Below are 15995 nucleotides of genomic sequence, written 5' to 3'. Positions count from 1 at the left end.
GCAGTGGGCTCAACTTGTCCCACATCGCTGATATCCCCACGTTTCTGTGCTTGCCACGGGCCAGTGCCTGGTTTTGCCAGCTGTGAGAGCCGAGCACCCTGAGGCACCCTCCTAGGCACCCTCTCCTGCCACCCAGGGCAGGGTGCAGGGGCTACTCGGGGAGAGGGATGGCTTCGGAGCCTGCCTCATTGCAGGACTGCAGGGATGCACAGGGATCCTCCAGGCCTCCATTGCCCACTGGACAGAGAACTTTTCCCAGCACCTCGGCACCCGGTGGGGTGCCAACGCCAGCTGGCAACTTGCATCCAGCACCCCAGGGTGGACCGAGGCACCAGGGCCCGCAGGGCTGTGCACCAGCTGGTGCTCAGCGACCCGCAGCCGGCGCTCATGCAGGAGCCCTGGCCAGGCTCTTGTGATGCTCAGTCCCGCTCCGCTCAGCTTTTGTTTTGTTTTAATAAAGCCGCCGAGCCAAGGCCTGCTCGGCCCCTGGCGCATTTTGTGCTGGGGAAGCAGCGGCTCCCAGCTGGACGTGGGGAAGGGAATGTGCTGGGGCCGCAGGGCCCGGTGGGCTGCCGAGAGGAAAAAAAAAAAACAGCTGTTGTGAAAACAGGCTCCTTACATAAAGGGTCTTGGCAAGGCTACGCTGCCGGGAGAGCTGCCGACGGCCAGGCTGGCGGTGGCCGGGCAGCCGGCCAGAGCCCCGGCCCCAGCAAGGGGCACAGCCAGGTTAATGCTCTGCCCGCTGCATCCCAGCAGGGATGGCTGAGCTGGGCCAGCCCAGCTGCCTGCCTCTGCCACTGCCACCCCCAGCCCTGGGACACCAGCCTGGCATCCCCCGGGGGACACTCTGGAGAGGTGGTAGGAGCCTGGAGCTCATTCCCCCGCTGGGCACCCTGGGTTCCCCACTCTTGGCTCTCCACCAGCCACGTTTCTCTGCCAATTCAATTCCCCTCCCCAGTTAGCTGGGCTGGTGTGCCAACGGCCTGAGGAAGGTGACATGGTCAGGCCCTTGGCAGATGTGGGGACATGGTGCTGATGGACATCTCAGACACACAGCCCTGGGTGCACCAGAGCTCTCTGAGGAGCAGGCAAGCCCAGCCCCACAGAGATCTGGGGCTGGCACTGGGAGGTGACTGGCTTGGACCTACGCTGTCCAGCCTGGATTTAGGAGTGTTGCAGGACCATGCGCCCCTGAGTGCCGGGAAGTACCCCAGCCATGCTGACACCTCCTGCCAGAAGAGCACAACAGGGAGCAGGGCTGTAAAACCACATTGATCCCCTGGAATTGAGGGGGGCCAGAGGGAAGTGCGACCATGATAGCCATGGAGCTGGTTGAGCTTTTCTCTTCCTCACAAAACATCTGGAGGCCCTGGGGCCTGGGGTGGGCAGCTGGGCCGGCCAGGGTGCTCCTTTGGCGATGCAGGGACTTGGGTTAGGTTGAAGGTGAAGGTCCCATAGGAGTGCCCAAAGGTGGCCATGGGTCTTGTATGTTGGATCAGGCACGGCAGGCATCCAGTATCCCCTCTATGTTGTTTTGGCCCCTCTCTGAACCCAAGTGAGGTTGTTCTGCAAGGATCAGGGCAGTCAACAAACCCTGCCCCTTGGTCCTGACACCCTGGGCCAGGTGGCCCTGGCCCACTTCCCATGCTGGTGGCCAGCCTTGGCTCTCCCCACACCGGTCGCAAGCTCTCTGCTGCACCGAGAGGCAGGGACAGCTGCAAAACTGGCTCCAAGTTGTGTTTTTGCTGCAGGGAGGTTTGGCACCCGGAGACAAACATCTAAAATCAACAGGAGGGAAAAATTTGCTGCTTCCCAGGCTGCACTTCGGATTCGGCACTCGCCCCTGCTCTCGCTTGCATAATAGCACGGGGGGGAGACGGGGCTGGCCTGCCTGCAGCGCTTGCCCCCCGGGGCCATCACACAGCCTGCCCATAAATAGGGAGCTCGCCCGAGTCTCCAGCACATCGCCTGAACTCGGCTCGGCTCAGCACAGGGAAGGGCAGAGAGCTGGGAGACATGCAGGCCACACTGCTCAGCATCTTGGGACTGGCCCTGCTCGGGGCGCTGCATGCTCAGGAGGACGTTCCTGTGCAAGCTGACTTCCAGGAGGATCAGGTGACAGCAGCCCAACTGGCATGGGGGCTAGCGTGGGGGCGCATGGGACGTGTGGTGGGGATCATCTCCTGGCAGATGTGCAGAGGGTGTGTTACAGATGGAAGCGGGACCAGGCTGTCCTGGGCTCTGGAAGGAGGAGGGCACCCAATGCACTCTTAGCTCCTCATCCCTCGGCTGCTCTGAGGTTCTGGTGGTTCAATTTGGTGTAGCTTGGTTTGGTGGCATTTCTATAGATGTACGGGGGTCTTGGAGGGAGGGGTTGAGAAAAGCAAGCTTGGTTTGACAGATTGCATGGAGAGGGGCCACAGACCTCCAGTCCCCAAGCCACCCCTGGACAGAGGTCTCAAAGAAACAAGGGCTGCTGTGCGGGGGGATCCCACGCACCCTTCTGCCCTCCCCAGTTCCCCCTGCAGCCGGATGCTCCATGGAGGGCAGGCTACAGTCTGCTCCTGGCGGAGGAAGGCAGCTCCAGGCAGGTGGCAAGTCTGGGGTCCCAACCCCTTGGCCTGAGCCCCATGGGGCACAGAGCAGGCTCACCCTTTGCTGGGGCGATGGCCACACTGCTGGCTCCTCCAGATATCCACTGGTCTGTGAACGGGGGGATGTAACTGCCCTGGGAAGGTGATGGGGCTGCAGGCAGATCCGGCGAGGACGGGGCATTTTCTGCCAAACCCGCTCAGCCTGCCTGTGCTTCCCACCCTGGACAACTCCAGTGCCTGCAGACAGCTCCCCTCGGGGTTCTCTGGACTGTTGGCCCCAGGGAGCGGGCTGGGGCAAGCAGAGCAGCCTCTCCACCAGCAGTGCTGGCCCTTGGCCCAAGTTGGGCTGCTGGCTCAGCTGCCAGCAGTCCTGGGCACCTGCCCCTCACCTCCACAAACAATGCCACCTGCCACAGCAGTGATGGAGGCACTCTTTGTGCCCCTGGCCAGATGTTGATGGCATTTCTAAGCAGGACGTTCCTGTCCTCCTGCCAGGACATGGGGAAAATAGGAAGAAAATGCTCTTAGTGCTGAGAAATGAAAGGCATAATGTCATTCAGGGGGACTCCTTGCTTCTGGGTTTTGTGGAGACCAGGAGCTGAGTAGGACTTTCCAAAGGCTGTAGAAGCCCCCTGAGTGACGAAGATGTCAGGATACAGTCCCGTCATAAGGCATAGACTGATATGGGATGGAGAAGTGGCCTGAGCCAGGTGCTCCTGGTCAACTGAGGGTTGAGCCTTGTCCCTGTTGCTGCCACTTGTGGGGCAGCAGGTGTCAGGGCAGGCAAGACACAGCACAGCTGCTGGCCTGCAGCTGAGATGAGATTATGTGCAGTTCACAGGGAAATGGTACAGCATTGGCCTGGCCTCCAACTCCAACTGGTTCAAGGACAAGAAGCACCTGATGAAGATGTGCACCACAGTCGTATCAGCTACTGCAGATGGCAACCTGGAAGTCACTTCCACCTACCCCAAGTGAGGCAGGCAACATGATGGGTGAACTGCTGGCACCAGGGGAGATGGGGGGCAGCCCCAGACTGCTATACTCAAGGGTCACCTTGTTCCCTGCACCTCCCTGACCCCAGAAGGGCCTTCCTGGTGGATGGCAGGTGTCCTCGGAGTGGCAGGGAGCATGATCCTGCCAGGTATCAGGTGTTTTGCCTTCCCTTGGTACTAGCAGATCTGACAGCTATGTGTCGGGTGCTGTGGAAGGCTGTTGGTGCCGGTGTTTCCCCTATGGCCACACAGGCAGCTCCTGTCCAGCCCCCACGACAACCTTGCGCTTTGCTTCCCAGGGCTGATAAGTGCGAGACAAAGAACAGCCTCTACATCAAGACAGAGCAGCCAGGACGGTTCAGCTACACCAGCCCACGTAAGTATCTGGCCCCATAGGCCAAAGTCCCAGCACATCCTTTTGAAGGCAGGATGGTGCCAGGACCTAGCCCCTGCACACACCTCAGTGGCACAGCCCTGTGTCCTGGGCATGGGCACTGCTGTCTCCAGCTCCTGGCCTGGAACTGGTGTTAGCTGTGCCTGGGGCTATCTACCTACTCCCTGCCCTTGTCAGGGCATAGCAGAGTGCAGCAGTGCTTGGTGTGCTGGGCTGAGATGTGCCCTCTTTGCCCATTGCAGGTTGGGGCAGCAAGCATGACATCCGCATTGTGGAGACCAACTATGACGAGTACGCCTTGGTGGCTACCCAGATCTCCAAGAATACTGGCACCTCCACCATGGTGCTGCTCTATAGTACGTATTTGCCAGCACCAAGACCACCACATCCCACCCACCACCCTGTACCCCAATGAACGGGCTCTCCCAAGGTTTCCTTGGCTGGGAGATCTTTCCCATGGGGGAAGGGTGGCAGGTCTCCCAGTGATGACGGTTGGGTTGCCCAAGCCTGTGGGTGCAGCCAGGACATGAGGTCCTGCCCAGCATCCAGTGACCAGTGAAACCTGTCACCTTGAGTGATATGTGGCATAGCTGGGTTTGGACCGCTTTCCTGAAGGGAATTACACTTGCCAAGCTCTTGCTGGTTTTACCCTGCCCCTGGGCCATATAACCCAGTGTTGCCTGCTAGGTGATGAGTAGTGGGGCTTTTTCTCACCTTTGAGTGGTCCTGCTCTTCCGGTTGCAGGCAGGACTAAGGAGCTCAGTCCCGAGCGCCTGGAGAGGTTCACCCAGTTCTCCAAGGAACAGGGCTTGGCAGATGAAGATATCCTCATCCTGCCCAAAACAGGTAAGAGCAGCTGGGAAGAGAGGCTGGAGAGGTCAGATGGGGTGGTGGGATGCTGAGCCCTAATGAGCCTGGCACCTCCAACCACATGGGTCCTCCTGTGCTGAGGCCAGAAGGGATGGGATGGGATGGGATGGGATGGGATGGGATGGGATGGGATGGGATGGGATGCATGTCTGTCTTGTGCCTGAAACAGATATGCCTTTGTAATCTTAGCCTCAGAAGGAGGCACAGGTGGGAAGAGCCCCTTGTGGGTGTCCTGTGAGAAGGGTTTGGAGGGCAGTAGTCTCACTGAGCTCGTGGATGAGCTTATCTCTGGTTTTGTTCCTTCTGCAGATAAATGCATGACTGATGCTGCCTAGGTGAGTCCTGCTTTCGCTGGTGCTCAGACCAGCCCCATGTGGTGGCTTATAGAGGAGGCACTTGGAGACACTCCATACTGCAGAGCCCCCCCAGCACCCTGCCCCAGCCCTGTCAGGCTGCTCAGCCTCATCCCAGCTGCTTTCCCTGGGGATTTCTCTTCCCCTGGATGGGGAGAGCTCCCTGATGCTGTCCCCCATGGGGACAGCTCTCCTGTAGTCCCTGGAGCCACTTTATCTCCTCTCCACCATGCAGGAAAGCTAGCCCCGCAGGACTGCGTTGCCCTGGGTTGTGGGACGGCTGGTGCCCACCTGCTTGGCGCAGGGCTCAGGGGTCTAGTGCCACCCCATCCTTTCCCTCCTCTTCCCCCAGCTCAGCTGTGTTTGCCTCCTCTCTCTTCCAGGCGGACTCCGTGAGCTGCTGCCGGGCTGGAGCACAGAGAGTGCCACGAGTGGAGCAGCCACCCCCCCACCCCATCCCCATCTTTCCCATGCCATGGCATCACCGTTCACTTTCTACCTTTGCACTCCATGTCTGTACCCCTTCCCTGCCAAAGCCCCATATAAAACACCAGCCCCCTGCCCTTGTCTGCTGGCTCGTCAAAGGGGGTGGACAGGAGGGGGAGCCTCCCAGTGTGTCCCTTTACTTCTCCAAGTAAGGTGCAGAGGGGGAAGCAACTGCGTCTCCCCACCACAGGCTGGCCTCGTTCCCTCCGGCCAGCCCCTGGGTGGGCAGGAGCAAGCACAGCCAGTGCCAATGCAGGGCTCAAGCTGGCTCCAGAGGGCAGGACTGATCTGAGCACCCGATCAGCAGCTAGAGAGAGCTGGCAGGACAGGACCCACTGTACCCTTACTGCCTGGCAATGGCAAGGTGAAACCTGCTCTTGTGCCCAAGGGTCAGGACATGCTGGAGATGGGAGCATCACCTGCCATCTGCCATGGGCTCCCTCAGTCACCCTTAGCAATTACTGCATCCCTACCTCAGTTTCCCCTCCAGATAGTTCCTATCCCCACCACAGATTGCTGTGGTGGGGATAGGGCAGGAGCTAGGTAATTGCAGGAGGTCTCAGAGCTGGTAGAGAGGATGGACATGAACCAGAGTGACTGCTCTAAGGGGCTGATGTGGCTCAGCCCTGGCCACTTGCATGGTCCCCCTGCCATGAACCCAGGCCCTCAGAGGTGCTTTCAGGAGCAGGGCCAGTGCCCATGGCCAGGAGGCCACCCTATCCCAGTAGGCAGTGGCAAGACCCTGGGCTAAAGCACTGGCCTAACCAAACTCTGCCTTGATGCAAGATTCAGCCCTGGCCAGGCAGACCCCCAGAGTCAGGGAAACCCCAGCTGGGAGGGGAGCAATGGGGACCCTCCCATACGCAGCACCCTCTTTGCCCATGTCCTCGCCCTCTTTGGACACCCCAGTGCGCACAGGGAACTGCCCAGTCCCTGACTTGCTCGTTGGGTCTCATCCAAGACTACATTCATTCAGGACTGGGCAATTAGACCTGGAAGGGGCCAATGCTGTCACCTAACACTCACACAAATTATCCCTGCTCTTGTATAACCTGTTGCATAAAGCAGGGGTTTGCAGGGGGAGGTGCTGGTAGAGGGGTATAAAGGTGGGTATGGGAAGAGGCAGGTCCATCCAGCCCACATTCAGCTTCCTGAGCGAGGATGAAGGCTGTGCGGTCAAGCTTGGTATTAGCCCTGCTCTGCCTGCTACAGGTGCAGGCTGAGATCCCTGTGCAGCTGGGCTTCGACCCTGAGAAGGTAACTGCAAAGGATGCCAGCCTGGGGACTCCTGCCATGACTAGTGAGACTGGCTGAGGCAGGGCACTGGCTCCCCATCTCTTGTCATGTCCGTGGGCAGGGATGCATGGCGGGCACCCCAGATCTGCAGGTCCCCTGGTCCAGGATCTGAATCTGTGCCAGGTTATCTGCCATGAGGTAGTGGAAAATGGGTTAGTCTTGGCCAGTAGTGGCCCATCTCTTTCTTCTGCTGTAGTCAGACTCAGCATTGTTTGTGCCACAGGGTTATCTACACCCCTGGGGCTGCAGTGCCCTGGAGGGTGCTGCATTTCACCAGGGAACATGGGCTGGGTGCTGTGCCCACCCTCCTGACAAGGGGCAGGGCAAAGTTGTGATGGAGCAACACCCTGAGGAGCAGGTCCTCTTGAAGGGTGACAGGTCATCACAGCAGCTGGCAGATCCTCCAGAGGGGAGCAGGTTCCCATTATGGGTGGCAGATCCCCTAAGGGGGTGAACAGTGGTGGGCAGGTCTCCATAGTGGCTGGCAGATCCCCCAGGGGGGTGGTAGGTCTCCATGGTGGGTAGCAGTTTCCTACTGTGGGTAGCAGGTCACCGTGGTGGGTGGCAGATCACCTGGCGTGGGTGACAGGTCCCTATTGTAGCTGACAGGTCCCCACAATGGGTAGCATGTCTCCCTGGTTTTCTTGAGCTCCACTGATGATGGCTCGTCGCAGTTTGTAGGGACATGGCACGTCATGGCTGCTGTTTCCAACTGCCCTGTGTTCCTGAGCATGAAGGATAAGATGAAGTCGTCCATCACCGTCTTTAGCTTCACACCTGAGGGCAACCTCGCTATGAAAGCATTTTTCCCTGTGTAAGTGCCTGATATTGCCTTGATGTAGTGGGCAGCATGGTCCTCCTGCTAGGGCCAGGATACTCTCCTCTCGACTAAGGTGGTTGGAAGCAGAGCATCCTCCCTACAGATACTCGAAGGTGCGGTGCCCTGTGGTGCCCAGTCCTGCCTCCAAACTGATGTGTTCCCAAAGCCAGAACAGGCTCACTGCACCAGTGAGCACTGCCCCACCACCTGCAGCGTGGCTTTGAGCTGCATCTGTTGTTTCAATTTTTCCTTTCCAGGGCAGATGAATGCAAAAAAGCTGAGCTTCTCTTCCAGCAACATGAGCAGGCAGGGCACTACACCAGCACAGGTATGTGTGGGCAGGGGGACTAATGTTACGGACTCTGCTCTTGGCCTCTGGCCAGCTGCCTCTGAGACACGCTCAAAAGCAAGAAAAAGTAGCCCAAGTCCTCTTCACGCTCACAGGCAGCAAGTGGGAGCTGGGTTTGGCCTCTCTGCCTCCATCTCTTGGCAAGAGGTGGTACTGCAAGTGGGCACCCGGGTGAGCCAACACATGCTCAAAGTGCTGCTGGTTCAGAGCTGGCATTCCCCTTCTTGCACAGTGAAAAGGCCAATTTAGCGCCTGGGACTTAAGCCGTGAGTCCTGCCTGGCCTCTGTGCAGCTAGCACAGTGTCTGGGAGCCAAGGGGGTGCATGGGGTTGTGCCACATTGCCTGGCTGGGCATCATCTGAGGTCTTTTTAGCAGCAGAAGGAAAGCAGGACCTGCGTGTGATGGAGACCGACTATGATCACTACGCAATTGTGTACATTATCAGGAAGAATGACAGGGAGCCCAGCAACACACTGCAGCTCTACAGTGAGTTTGGGGGTGGGGACGGGTGCCCTCAACTCTTTAGGGCCAAGGTGGCTACTGGTGGGTGTCAGAGGCAGGGCTCCCCATCGCCATCCACTGCCACCACATCAGCACTGAACTTGCTGTTGCCAAGGCACATGCAGGAAATTCACTTTGGAGTGAATGAAAAATTGCACCAAAACATCCCTGTATTATTCTGATTTGAATCAAATCCCCTCCTGCAGGTTCAGTCTGGCTGCAGACCTCTAAAATATACCAGTTGTCCTGAGATGCTGAGCTTGGAGCATCAGGCAACTCACTTACACCCATGGGTCCTGGCAGCTACTTCTCACCCATGAGTCCCAGGCTGTTGTGAGCTCCAGCCAGTGTTTATATATCTTGTCTGCCTTGTAAGCCCTGCCAGCAGCTCTCATGGGCAGGCAAGTGGATGGCCCCAACCAAACATGTGGATTGTCCATGCAGAGGGCTTTGTGTCCTTTGGCTGTCAGCCCAAGGCAGCCATGGAATGCTGGGGACAACATCCAGAATCTATCATATGGCTGCATTTCTCCCTTGCTTTATCAATGTGTATTTTTTCTTCCCTGGGATCCCATCCCTGCCCTCATGGGGGCCAGGCCCTATGGGTCCAGCTTGCCACCAGACCACCCCATTCACCAGTTTTGCCTTTCTGTCTGCAGCCCGGGGGCAGGATGTGAGTCCCCAGCTCCTGAAGAAGTTTAAGGAGCTCTATCCCACCATGGGCTTTACTGAGGACATGCTGGTGGTCATGCCAAAGTCAGGTGAGTGCCAGTATGGCAAGCAGGGAGATGGGACACACATCCCCTCTATACAGGCATGCTCTCCAAGAGACCTAGCTCTGCAGTGGCACAGTACCACCATACATTTCTGGGATCATCTGCCCTGTCGTGGCGGCAGAGTGGGCACAGGGTTGGGAGGGGCTCAGGACATCATCCGTAGCAGAGAAGAGGAAGCATGCTTAGAACTCTTTTTTTCCTTTTAACAGATGAGTGCATCCAGGCTGCCAGGTGAGTTTGACCAGGAGAAGCTGGGTCTCCATCCCAGCATGGTCTGGGCTGAGCAGGGACCCACAGCCTTCCGGGGAGCCCTCCCCCCCCCCCCCGCCTGCTTCAGAGTGCTGCTCCTACACACCTTGGTCAGGGAAGGGCCTTTCATCAAAGAAAACATCAAAATTTTCAGCAAAATGTTGAAAAATGCAAATGAAGTGAAATTGCCCTGGTGTCTCACAGGAGGTACACTAGCGATATAGTGCAGTGACCAGAGCAGCCCAAGTCCTGGATTGGTGGTGATCGCCTTGCCAGCAGGTCCCCACAGGGACTGTGCTCCTTGGAGAGACCCAGAGCGGTGTCCGGGAGCACAGTGGGGGGCCAAGGACCTTTCTGATGAGATCCCATGTAATGCCAACTTTCCCCTAGCCAAGAGCAGGATTTTTTTGGTCAAACGAGGACAAATTGTCAGCCACCAGGAAGCTCAGTCCCAGGATGGGCACTGATTTTGGCTCAGGCAAGGGAGAATGAGGCCTGGGATGGAAAAGTCCAGGGGTTCCTTAGAGAGTTTGGCCCCACCACAGCCTGAGGGTGGTCTCCAGCTTTCCTAACACCTGTTAGCTCAGGCTCTAACAACTCATCTGGCTGTCCTGCCTTCCAGCAGCTGAAGGTAGATGAATGCCCTCCAGACCTTGTGGAAACTAGGCTCTGCTCCGCTCCTCCATGGTGCCCTTTCCCTTCCTCCCTGGCTGAGGTCTGCCAGACCTGCTGCTCCCATCTGGAACACACTCCTCTCTCCTAAATAAACAGATTCAGAAGCTTTCCCAGAGCTTGATGTATTTGTTCTGGACTATAGGACAGGGTGCCAAGGTCTTCCTGGACATGACTTTTCTGGTCAGCACCACAAGAACTTTGGGGGAACTCCTTCCCTACACTGTTTGCAGAGCCCAGGGTGGGGATGATGGGGGAGTAGATACTGGGGAAGATGCAGTGGTGCATCTGCTGAGGATGAGGGTAGAGAACAAATGAGCAACTGGAATGAACAGGGATTTGTGCAGCACAACTAGGGGGGTAGCGTAAAGCAGGCAGCCTGCCCAGCTGTGCCTGTCCTAGCCCTGGCTCCTAGTGCACAGCTCTTCCCAAGGACATCAGGCTCAGCCCCTGTTCTAGCCAGCTTTGGGCTCATCTGGCTGGGGCAGAACAGACCTAGGTGCAAGTGTAGCCACATAGTAGCTGCCCGGGAAAAGTTCACAGTGGGAGTGGGACTCCCATGCCTGCCTCCTGCCCCTTTGGCACCCCCATCTACCTACTGGTCAAGACAGAGTCAAGTTGCAAGAAGCCCCAAGGGCACCCAAGGCCCTTCCTCCATCACCCTCTGCTCCCCCGCTGGAAGATGCCAGTCACCTACCACTTGTACAGAGGGGAGGCAAACCACTGGGTGTCCCACCATCCTCACTCCCCAGCCATGGTGGCCAAGGAGTGGGCATCCCTTGGTGTCTGGCAAGGAGCTGCAAGGAAGCAGCACGGACCCTTTCCCAGCAGTCCGTCTGAGCCAGGTCCTGAGCACAGGAGGCAACACACCCTGCGATGAAGGTGACACACTCCCGCAGTGACATAAAGCCCTTCTTCTGCCTGTGATGCTCAGGATTTGTCCCCCTTCAAGAAACCTGAATGCTCCTGAGCTGATAGGTGTGCCTACATGTGAACAATGAGTTCAGGTCATGCCTCCAAAGTGCTGGCACCAGGATTTGGCTGTGGAAGTACTCCTGGGGAAGTCACCAGCCCAGCCAGAAAGGATGTCACCCTGTGCTCCTCGGTACTAAGTGCCCTGAAGGGCCATGGCTCCTATCTATGCCCAGTCTGAGAAGGACCTCCTGGTTCCACCCAGCAGTTCTCCAGAAGCCAGTGGGAGTAACAAAAGGTCCCTTTCTCCTTTCATGAGGGATTAAAAAGATGAAAAACTTCCTTTTAGCTCTGAGGCAACAGAGATTCTCTAAACCTCTTGCTCAGAACCCGTCTTGGGACTTGGAAGTCAATTTCCTTCTTCCAAGAGATGAGACACTGTTTACCCAGGGTAAACAGGGATGACTTCTGCCCTTCAAAACCATTACCTCACTCAAACCAACAATAACATCATCACTGAAGTAGTTCCACATGCAGCAGTGATGAGGTGGGTGGGAGGGGAAAGACAGCTCTTATAAAGCCAGCAGCCCTGGAATTGCTCTCCACCTTGCTAAGTGAAGCTGGAGGAGGCTGTGGCGAGATGAAGACCATCATACTGAGCCTCTGGCTGGCCCAGTTCTGCTTGCTGCGTGTGGAGGCTGAGGACCAGGGAGCTGCAGAGATAGACAAGAGCAAGGTGACTCATGCTGTCCCGAGGAAGGGAAGGTGGGAGTGCGACCTTCAGTAACCAGGGTGGGTGAATGAAGTGGTGTTTTGTTACTGGGTATACTATAGCCACCTCAGGAGATCTTGTCTGCTTCTGCCATCTGAGAGTGACTAGATGCCCAGGTAAGTGCAGTTGCTGAATTCCAATGTAGGTGCCCCAGCAGGGTATTTAGGTGCCTAGACAAGACATACCCCTGCCTGAGAGCTGTGGAAGTCTGTGGGTCTCTGCAGAGAGGTGTTCCAACTGCTGACCCCCTCCAGAGAGGCAACTCTGCCTTGTCCTCCAGACTCACAGTCTACCTTTGCCACTAGATTGAAGGGAAATGGCACATTGTTGCTCTGGCTTCAGACTCTGAAGGCTATCTCCGTAAAAAGGATGAGCTGAAGATGGCAAAAGCCAATATCTCACTGCTGAAGAATGGTATTCTGAAGGTGTCCGTGGCCATTCTCACGTAAGTGCTAAATACTTTTCTCCATGGGCTTCGCTGAACAATCCCCTCCCCCAACTTTCACCAGTGAGACTCCACCTGGGTCCCTCCACCCAGTATCCACCAAAGAGCTGGGTTGGGGAGTAAGGCAGAGCCCCCGTGTAGCAGCCATGGGCTTGAAACTGGGTGTATGGGAGAGCAGTGTAATGGAGACCCTCCTTTCCAAGCCCTGTTCATAGTCTGTCCAGGAGCAGAGGGGTCCCTGTCATTAGAACCAACCAGAGCCTGTGGTGGGACACAGAAAGGTAGGCAGGTTCATGCCAGCACCCACACAGAGGCAGTCCCATCATGGAGGCTAGGACAGCTTGCAGTTTCCTATGCCTCCCCAGGCACAGGGGAGAGCTGTCAGCACACAGATAAGTGAGCATCAGAGCTTTTCAGACAGGACTGGTCCCATCTGGTCAGATCGGTATGAACAAGGGAACATCCACATTACCCTGCAGGATGATCCATGCATGCTAGTGCTCTGTTCTGGCAACTAAACCACCCATTACTCCAAAGCTGGCATCTATCTTCCTACCTACCCACATCATCCCATCCCTAGCAGCAAATTCTAGATTTTGGAGTTGGTGGAAACCCCAGATGCAGCATCCTTATAGGAGAGAGATGGACAGCTTCATCCCAGCTGGTGCATGGTGATTCTCCACCATTGCCTATGCATGTCCTTGTTGAGATAAACTTGCTCTGAGCACACTCTTGGGGCTGAATGACAAGAGCATCCTTCCTTGTTTTGCAGCCCAGAGGGATGTAAGAAATCAGAGCGGATCTTTAAGAAAATGGATGTCCCAGGTGAATTCTACCACTCTGGTGAGTGTGGGGGAACACAGTCACTCAGTCATGGGTGGAGGCACTTACCATCACCGTTTCTGAAACAGCTGTCTGAAGGAGCTGGTTCTTCCTAGGGAACTGGCCCTCAGGAATGCCTGTCTGCCTCTCCTGAGGTCCTGGGATGTGGAAATCCCTCTGTGGCTGGTTGCTGGCTGCACTGCCAAGATGGAAATCCCTCCAGTGTGGCTGCCCTGCACTAACTCCATGTCAGGAGATGTTCTGGATTAAGATGGCTGTGTTCAGACTGAGCTTAGTCTCTGGGGCAAAGCAGGTTCCTTTTGCAATCAGGATGTAGACATATGGTCCCAAGTGATGAAGCAAAAGTGGTTTCAGAAGGCTGCCACCATTTTCACCTCAGGTGTTAGACTAACACTGGCCAGCTTACTTTATTGTCTGCAATGACCATCTCCAGACCCTCACTGTGTTCATGTCACAGGTCTGCTATGATCTGATCTGTAGGCTCTTCTAAGCCCTCAGAGAAGTCTTGCCAAGATCAAAAACCAGCAATGGAGAAATATGAGCTGGGTGAATGTGACCCTTGGCTTTTTGCATGAAGATTCACATTCTAAGAGTCTTTTTGCATAGTGGCAGTTCTTGGAGGAATGGAATGAATTTTTTGCTTTCCTCTATATTCTTTTACAGAGAGAGATGACAGAACAGCGCAGGTGATGGAAACCGACTACAAGAGCTATGCAATTATATTTGTATCCAGAGTGAAGGATGGGAAGACCTTGCGTATGCTGAGGCTCTACAGTATGTAGCCAGGTGTGACCTGACCAACCTTCAGCTGTTGGAGGCAAAGGGCTCACAGGCCTTGTGGTGCTTTGCAATGTCATGAGGAGAGAGTTATCCAGAGAGTGCTCAGTACCCACGATAGAGATCTGCCCTCCATTCCACTCTCTTTGTGTCTGGCCCCGTTGCTCTGCTGGGTGGGCATACAGGAGAGGGGCTGATGCTGCTGGAAATCCCGTGTGTGGCAGGAGGAAAGGTCAGTGATTTGGGGATGGTGGAAAAGGGAGGATGGGTCCCAAATCCCTGCTCTGTGATAGGAATGACTTGGGTAAGTTCCTCAGTGAAGCAGGGCTAAAAGATGAGGTCCTGCTGCGGGAACAAGGAGAGGAATCAGAAACAGTGGGGATGGGAACTAAAGACAGGAGTCACCGTGCTGGTTGTAGGTGCATTGCTGCCAGGACCTCTGCTTCATCTCAGTCCTTAGGAGAGGTGTCTCCCATGCCCAGCCACTGTTAAGCTCCTGGGATCTCCACTGCTCCCTCCCACCTTCTCCCAGGAACTCTCCAGCCCATTTATGTCTCCTGTCCTAACCCACATGAGTACATCGGATGCCCAGACAATTCAAGGGACAGGTCAAAGCCTGGTGCTAATTCATGTCTTTGATTTTAGGCAGAACCCAGGAGGTGAGGCCCAAAATCACAGAACTGTTCAGGAAGTTTGCCAGGGAACTGGGCTTCACTGATGAAATGATCAAGATGCTGCCCAGCCAAGGTGAGTACAGCCCAGAACCAGATTTGCACCATCCAGTCTGGCTTTTTCGGTATGTGCAGCCAGAATTTGCTGGCAGCAGCTGGCTTGGTCCATACTTAGCACTACTTTGTAATTTGAACTGCCAGGAGAAGACTCTGGTAATGAGATGTGCTCTGGTGTGGGTGTATCATGACTTTGCTGCTGCTTGACTTAATTCCTGGGTTGTCTGCTTGCTATTTTTTGTGCTAAACGGTACTAGCCAGACCACGGCCATGAACTCAGCCTTTCTCTTTATTTTCACAGAGGAATGCGACACCGAATAACTATAGGTGAGTTGCTGCAGTACTTGCAAAATCCTCAGCTGAAATTTACTCCCTCTGATGCCCAAGCAAGGGTGACCATGAGCTCTTTGAATGACTCTGGGGGCCATGTTGTCTGAGACAGGCTAGAGCTTATACCCAGGTAGGACTGTTTCTTTTTGAGTAGAATGCTCAGAGTAGAGCATTCTACTTGAGTAGAATTGCAGTAGGGAGCACAGGGCCCCAGTGGTGGTACAGTGACCTCAAGGTGCAGTGCTGCCCAGACACATGAACCAAAGCTGCAGGGCTCCATTCAGTGGAGAAAAGGCTGCAGAGTTCACCCAGTAGTGAGAGCCAGCAGAAGGACTTTTCCCAAAGGGGCCTGAGGGTTGTTAACAGCCCAAACTGGCCAGAGGTTGGATTGATGTCTCACCACACAAAATATGGTTGGTCACCGGGCAGCCCTGACACAAGATTTCGCACTGCACTAGTACCTGTACATATTCAGTTGTAGGGATCAAATAGAAATCTCCCGTTCTCTCCTGGAGATGGCCCAAGCCTATAGAACTGGGGAGAACTGGAAGAGAAAGCACTGACTGTAACAGAAAGTCCTGCTTGGCCTGCTCTATTGGCCTCTTCACCCCTTAATACTCAGCCCACCTCTTCTGGCTTTTTTCTAGGAGGCACAAGGCTGGCTGACAGATGCGCCTCTCTGAGAAAGACAAAACCCATGCTCTGAAGCTCCAGGCTGCCTCTCTGCCATCCATCTTCTGGGCTCAGTGATCAGGCTTCTGACACATCTTCTGCTTCTCCAGTGTGTATTCCCTTCTCTTTGATAAATAAAAAGAATCAAGACCTCCCCCTC

General features: G+C 55.7%; 3 protein-coding genes across 5 annotated transcripts; all 3 read left to right on the top strand.

Annotated features, from left to right (window-relative positions):
• The first annotated feature begins 1951 nt into the window (after positions 1 to 1951).
• LOC134148598 (lipocalin-like) lies at positions 1952 to 5768 on the top strand. Its single transcript, XM_062590909.1, has 7 exons — positions 1952 to 2115; positions 3429 to 3568; positions 3889 to 3965; positions 4226 to 4339; positions 4728 to 4829; positions 5163 to 5188; positions 5590 to 5768. Exons 1-6 carry the CDS (start codon positions 2017 to 2019, stop codon positions 5186 to 5188), a joined length of 558 nt encoding a protein of 185 aa, XP_062446893.1. The 5' UTR covers positions 1952 to 2016; the 3' UTR covers positions 5590 to 5768.
• A 104-nt stretch (positions 5769 to 5872) lies between these two features.
• LOC134148599 (lipocalin-15-like) lies at positions 5873 to 10468 on the top strand. Of its 3 annotated transcripts, none has more exons than XM_062590911.1 (7): positions 5873 to 6949; positions 7663 to 7802; positions 8066 to 8136; positions 8534 to 8644; positions 9319 to 9420; positions 9645 to 9666; positions 10307 to 10468. In XM_062590911.1, the coding sequence occupies exons 1-7, from the start codon at positions 6854 to 6856 to the stop codon at positions 10311 to 10313; spliced, it is 549 nt and encodes a 182-aa protein (XP_062446895.1). In that variant the 5' UTR covers positions 5873 to 6853; the 3' UTR covers positions 10314 to 10468. The 3 variants fall into 3 exon arrangements, with proteins under 3 accessions (XP_062446895.1, XP_062446896.1, XP_062446894.1); XM_062590912.1 differs by having other exon boundaries at positions 8531 to 8644; positions 10310 to 10468; XM_062590910.1 differs by having other exon boundaries at positions 8531 to 8644.
• A 1407-nt stretch (positions 10469 to 11875) lies between these two features.
• Positions 11876 to 15995, top strand: LOC134148612 (extracellular fatty acid-binding protein-like). Its single transcript, XM_062590936.1, has 7 exons — positions 11876 to 12004; positions 12346 to 12485; positions 13258 to 13328; positions 13992 to 14102; positions 14751 to 14852; positions 15135 to 15160; positions 15811 to 15995. Exons 1-6 carry the CDS (start codon positions 11909 to 11911, stop codon positions 15152 to 15154), a joined length of 540 nt encoding a protein of 179 aa, XP_062446920.1. The 5' UTR covers positions 11876 to 11908; the 3' UTR covers positions 15155 to 15160; positions 15811 to 15995.

Source organism: Rhea pennata, chromosome 18 (genome assembly GCF_028389875.1).
Source record: "Rhea pennata isolate bPtePen1 chromosome 18, bPtePen1.pri, whole genome shotgun sequence".
Lineage (NCBI taxonomy): Eukaryota > Metazoa > Chordata > Aves > Rheiformes > Rheidae > Rhea > Rhea pennata.
The sequence above is the reverse complement of the archived record's forward strand: the minus strand, read 5'-3'. Positions and strand labels throughout refer to the sequence as shown.

Coding starts and splice junctions, on each gene's coding strand:
- LOC134148598 (XM_062590909.1), top strand. CDS start 2,017: ATGCAGGCCACACTGCTCAGCATCTTGGGACTGGCCCTGCTCGGGGCG. Junction 3,569..3,888: donor GTCACTTCCACCTACCCCAA/GTGAGGCAGGCA, acceptor TTTGCTTCCCAG/GGCTGATAAGTGCGAGACAA. Junction 4,830..5,162: donor CCTCATCCTGCCCAAAACAG/GTAAGAGCAGCT, acceptor TTCCTTCTGCAG/ATAAATGCATGACTGATGCT.
- LOC134148599 (XM_062590910.1), top strand. CDS start 6,854: ATGAAGGCTGTGCGGTCAAGCTTGGTATTAGCCCTGCTCTGCCTGCTA. Junction 7,803..8,065: donor ATGAAAGCATTTTTCCCTGT/GTAAGTGCCTGA, acceptor TTTCCTTTCCAG/GGCAGATGAATGCAAAAAAG. Junction 8,137..8,530: donor AGGGCACTACACCAGCACAG/GTATGTGTGGGC, acceptor AGGTCTTTTTAG/CAGCAGAAGGAAAGCAGGAC.
- LOC134148612 (XM_062590936.1), top strand. CDS start 11,909: ATGAAGACCATCATACTGAGCCTCTGGCTGGCCCAGTTCTGCTTGCTG. Junction 14,103..14,750: donor GCGTATGCTGAGGCTCTACA/GTATGTAGCCAG, acceptor CTTTGATTTTAG/GCAGAACCCAGGAGGTGAGG. Junction 14,853..15,134: donor CAAGATGCTGCCCAGCCAAG/GTGAGTACAGCC, acceptor TTATTTTCACAG/AGGAATGCGACACCGAATAA.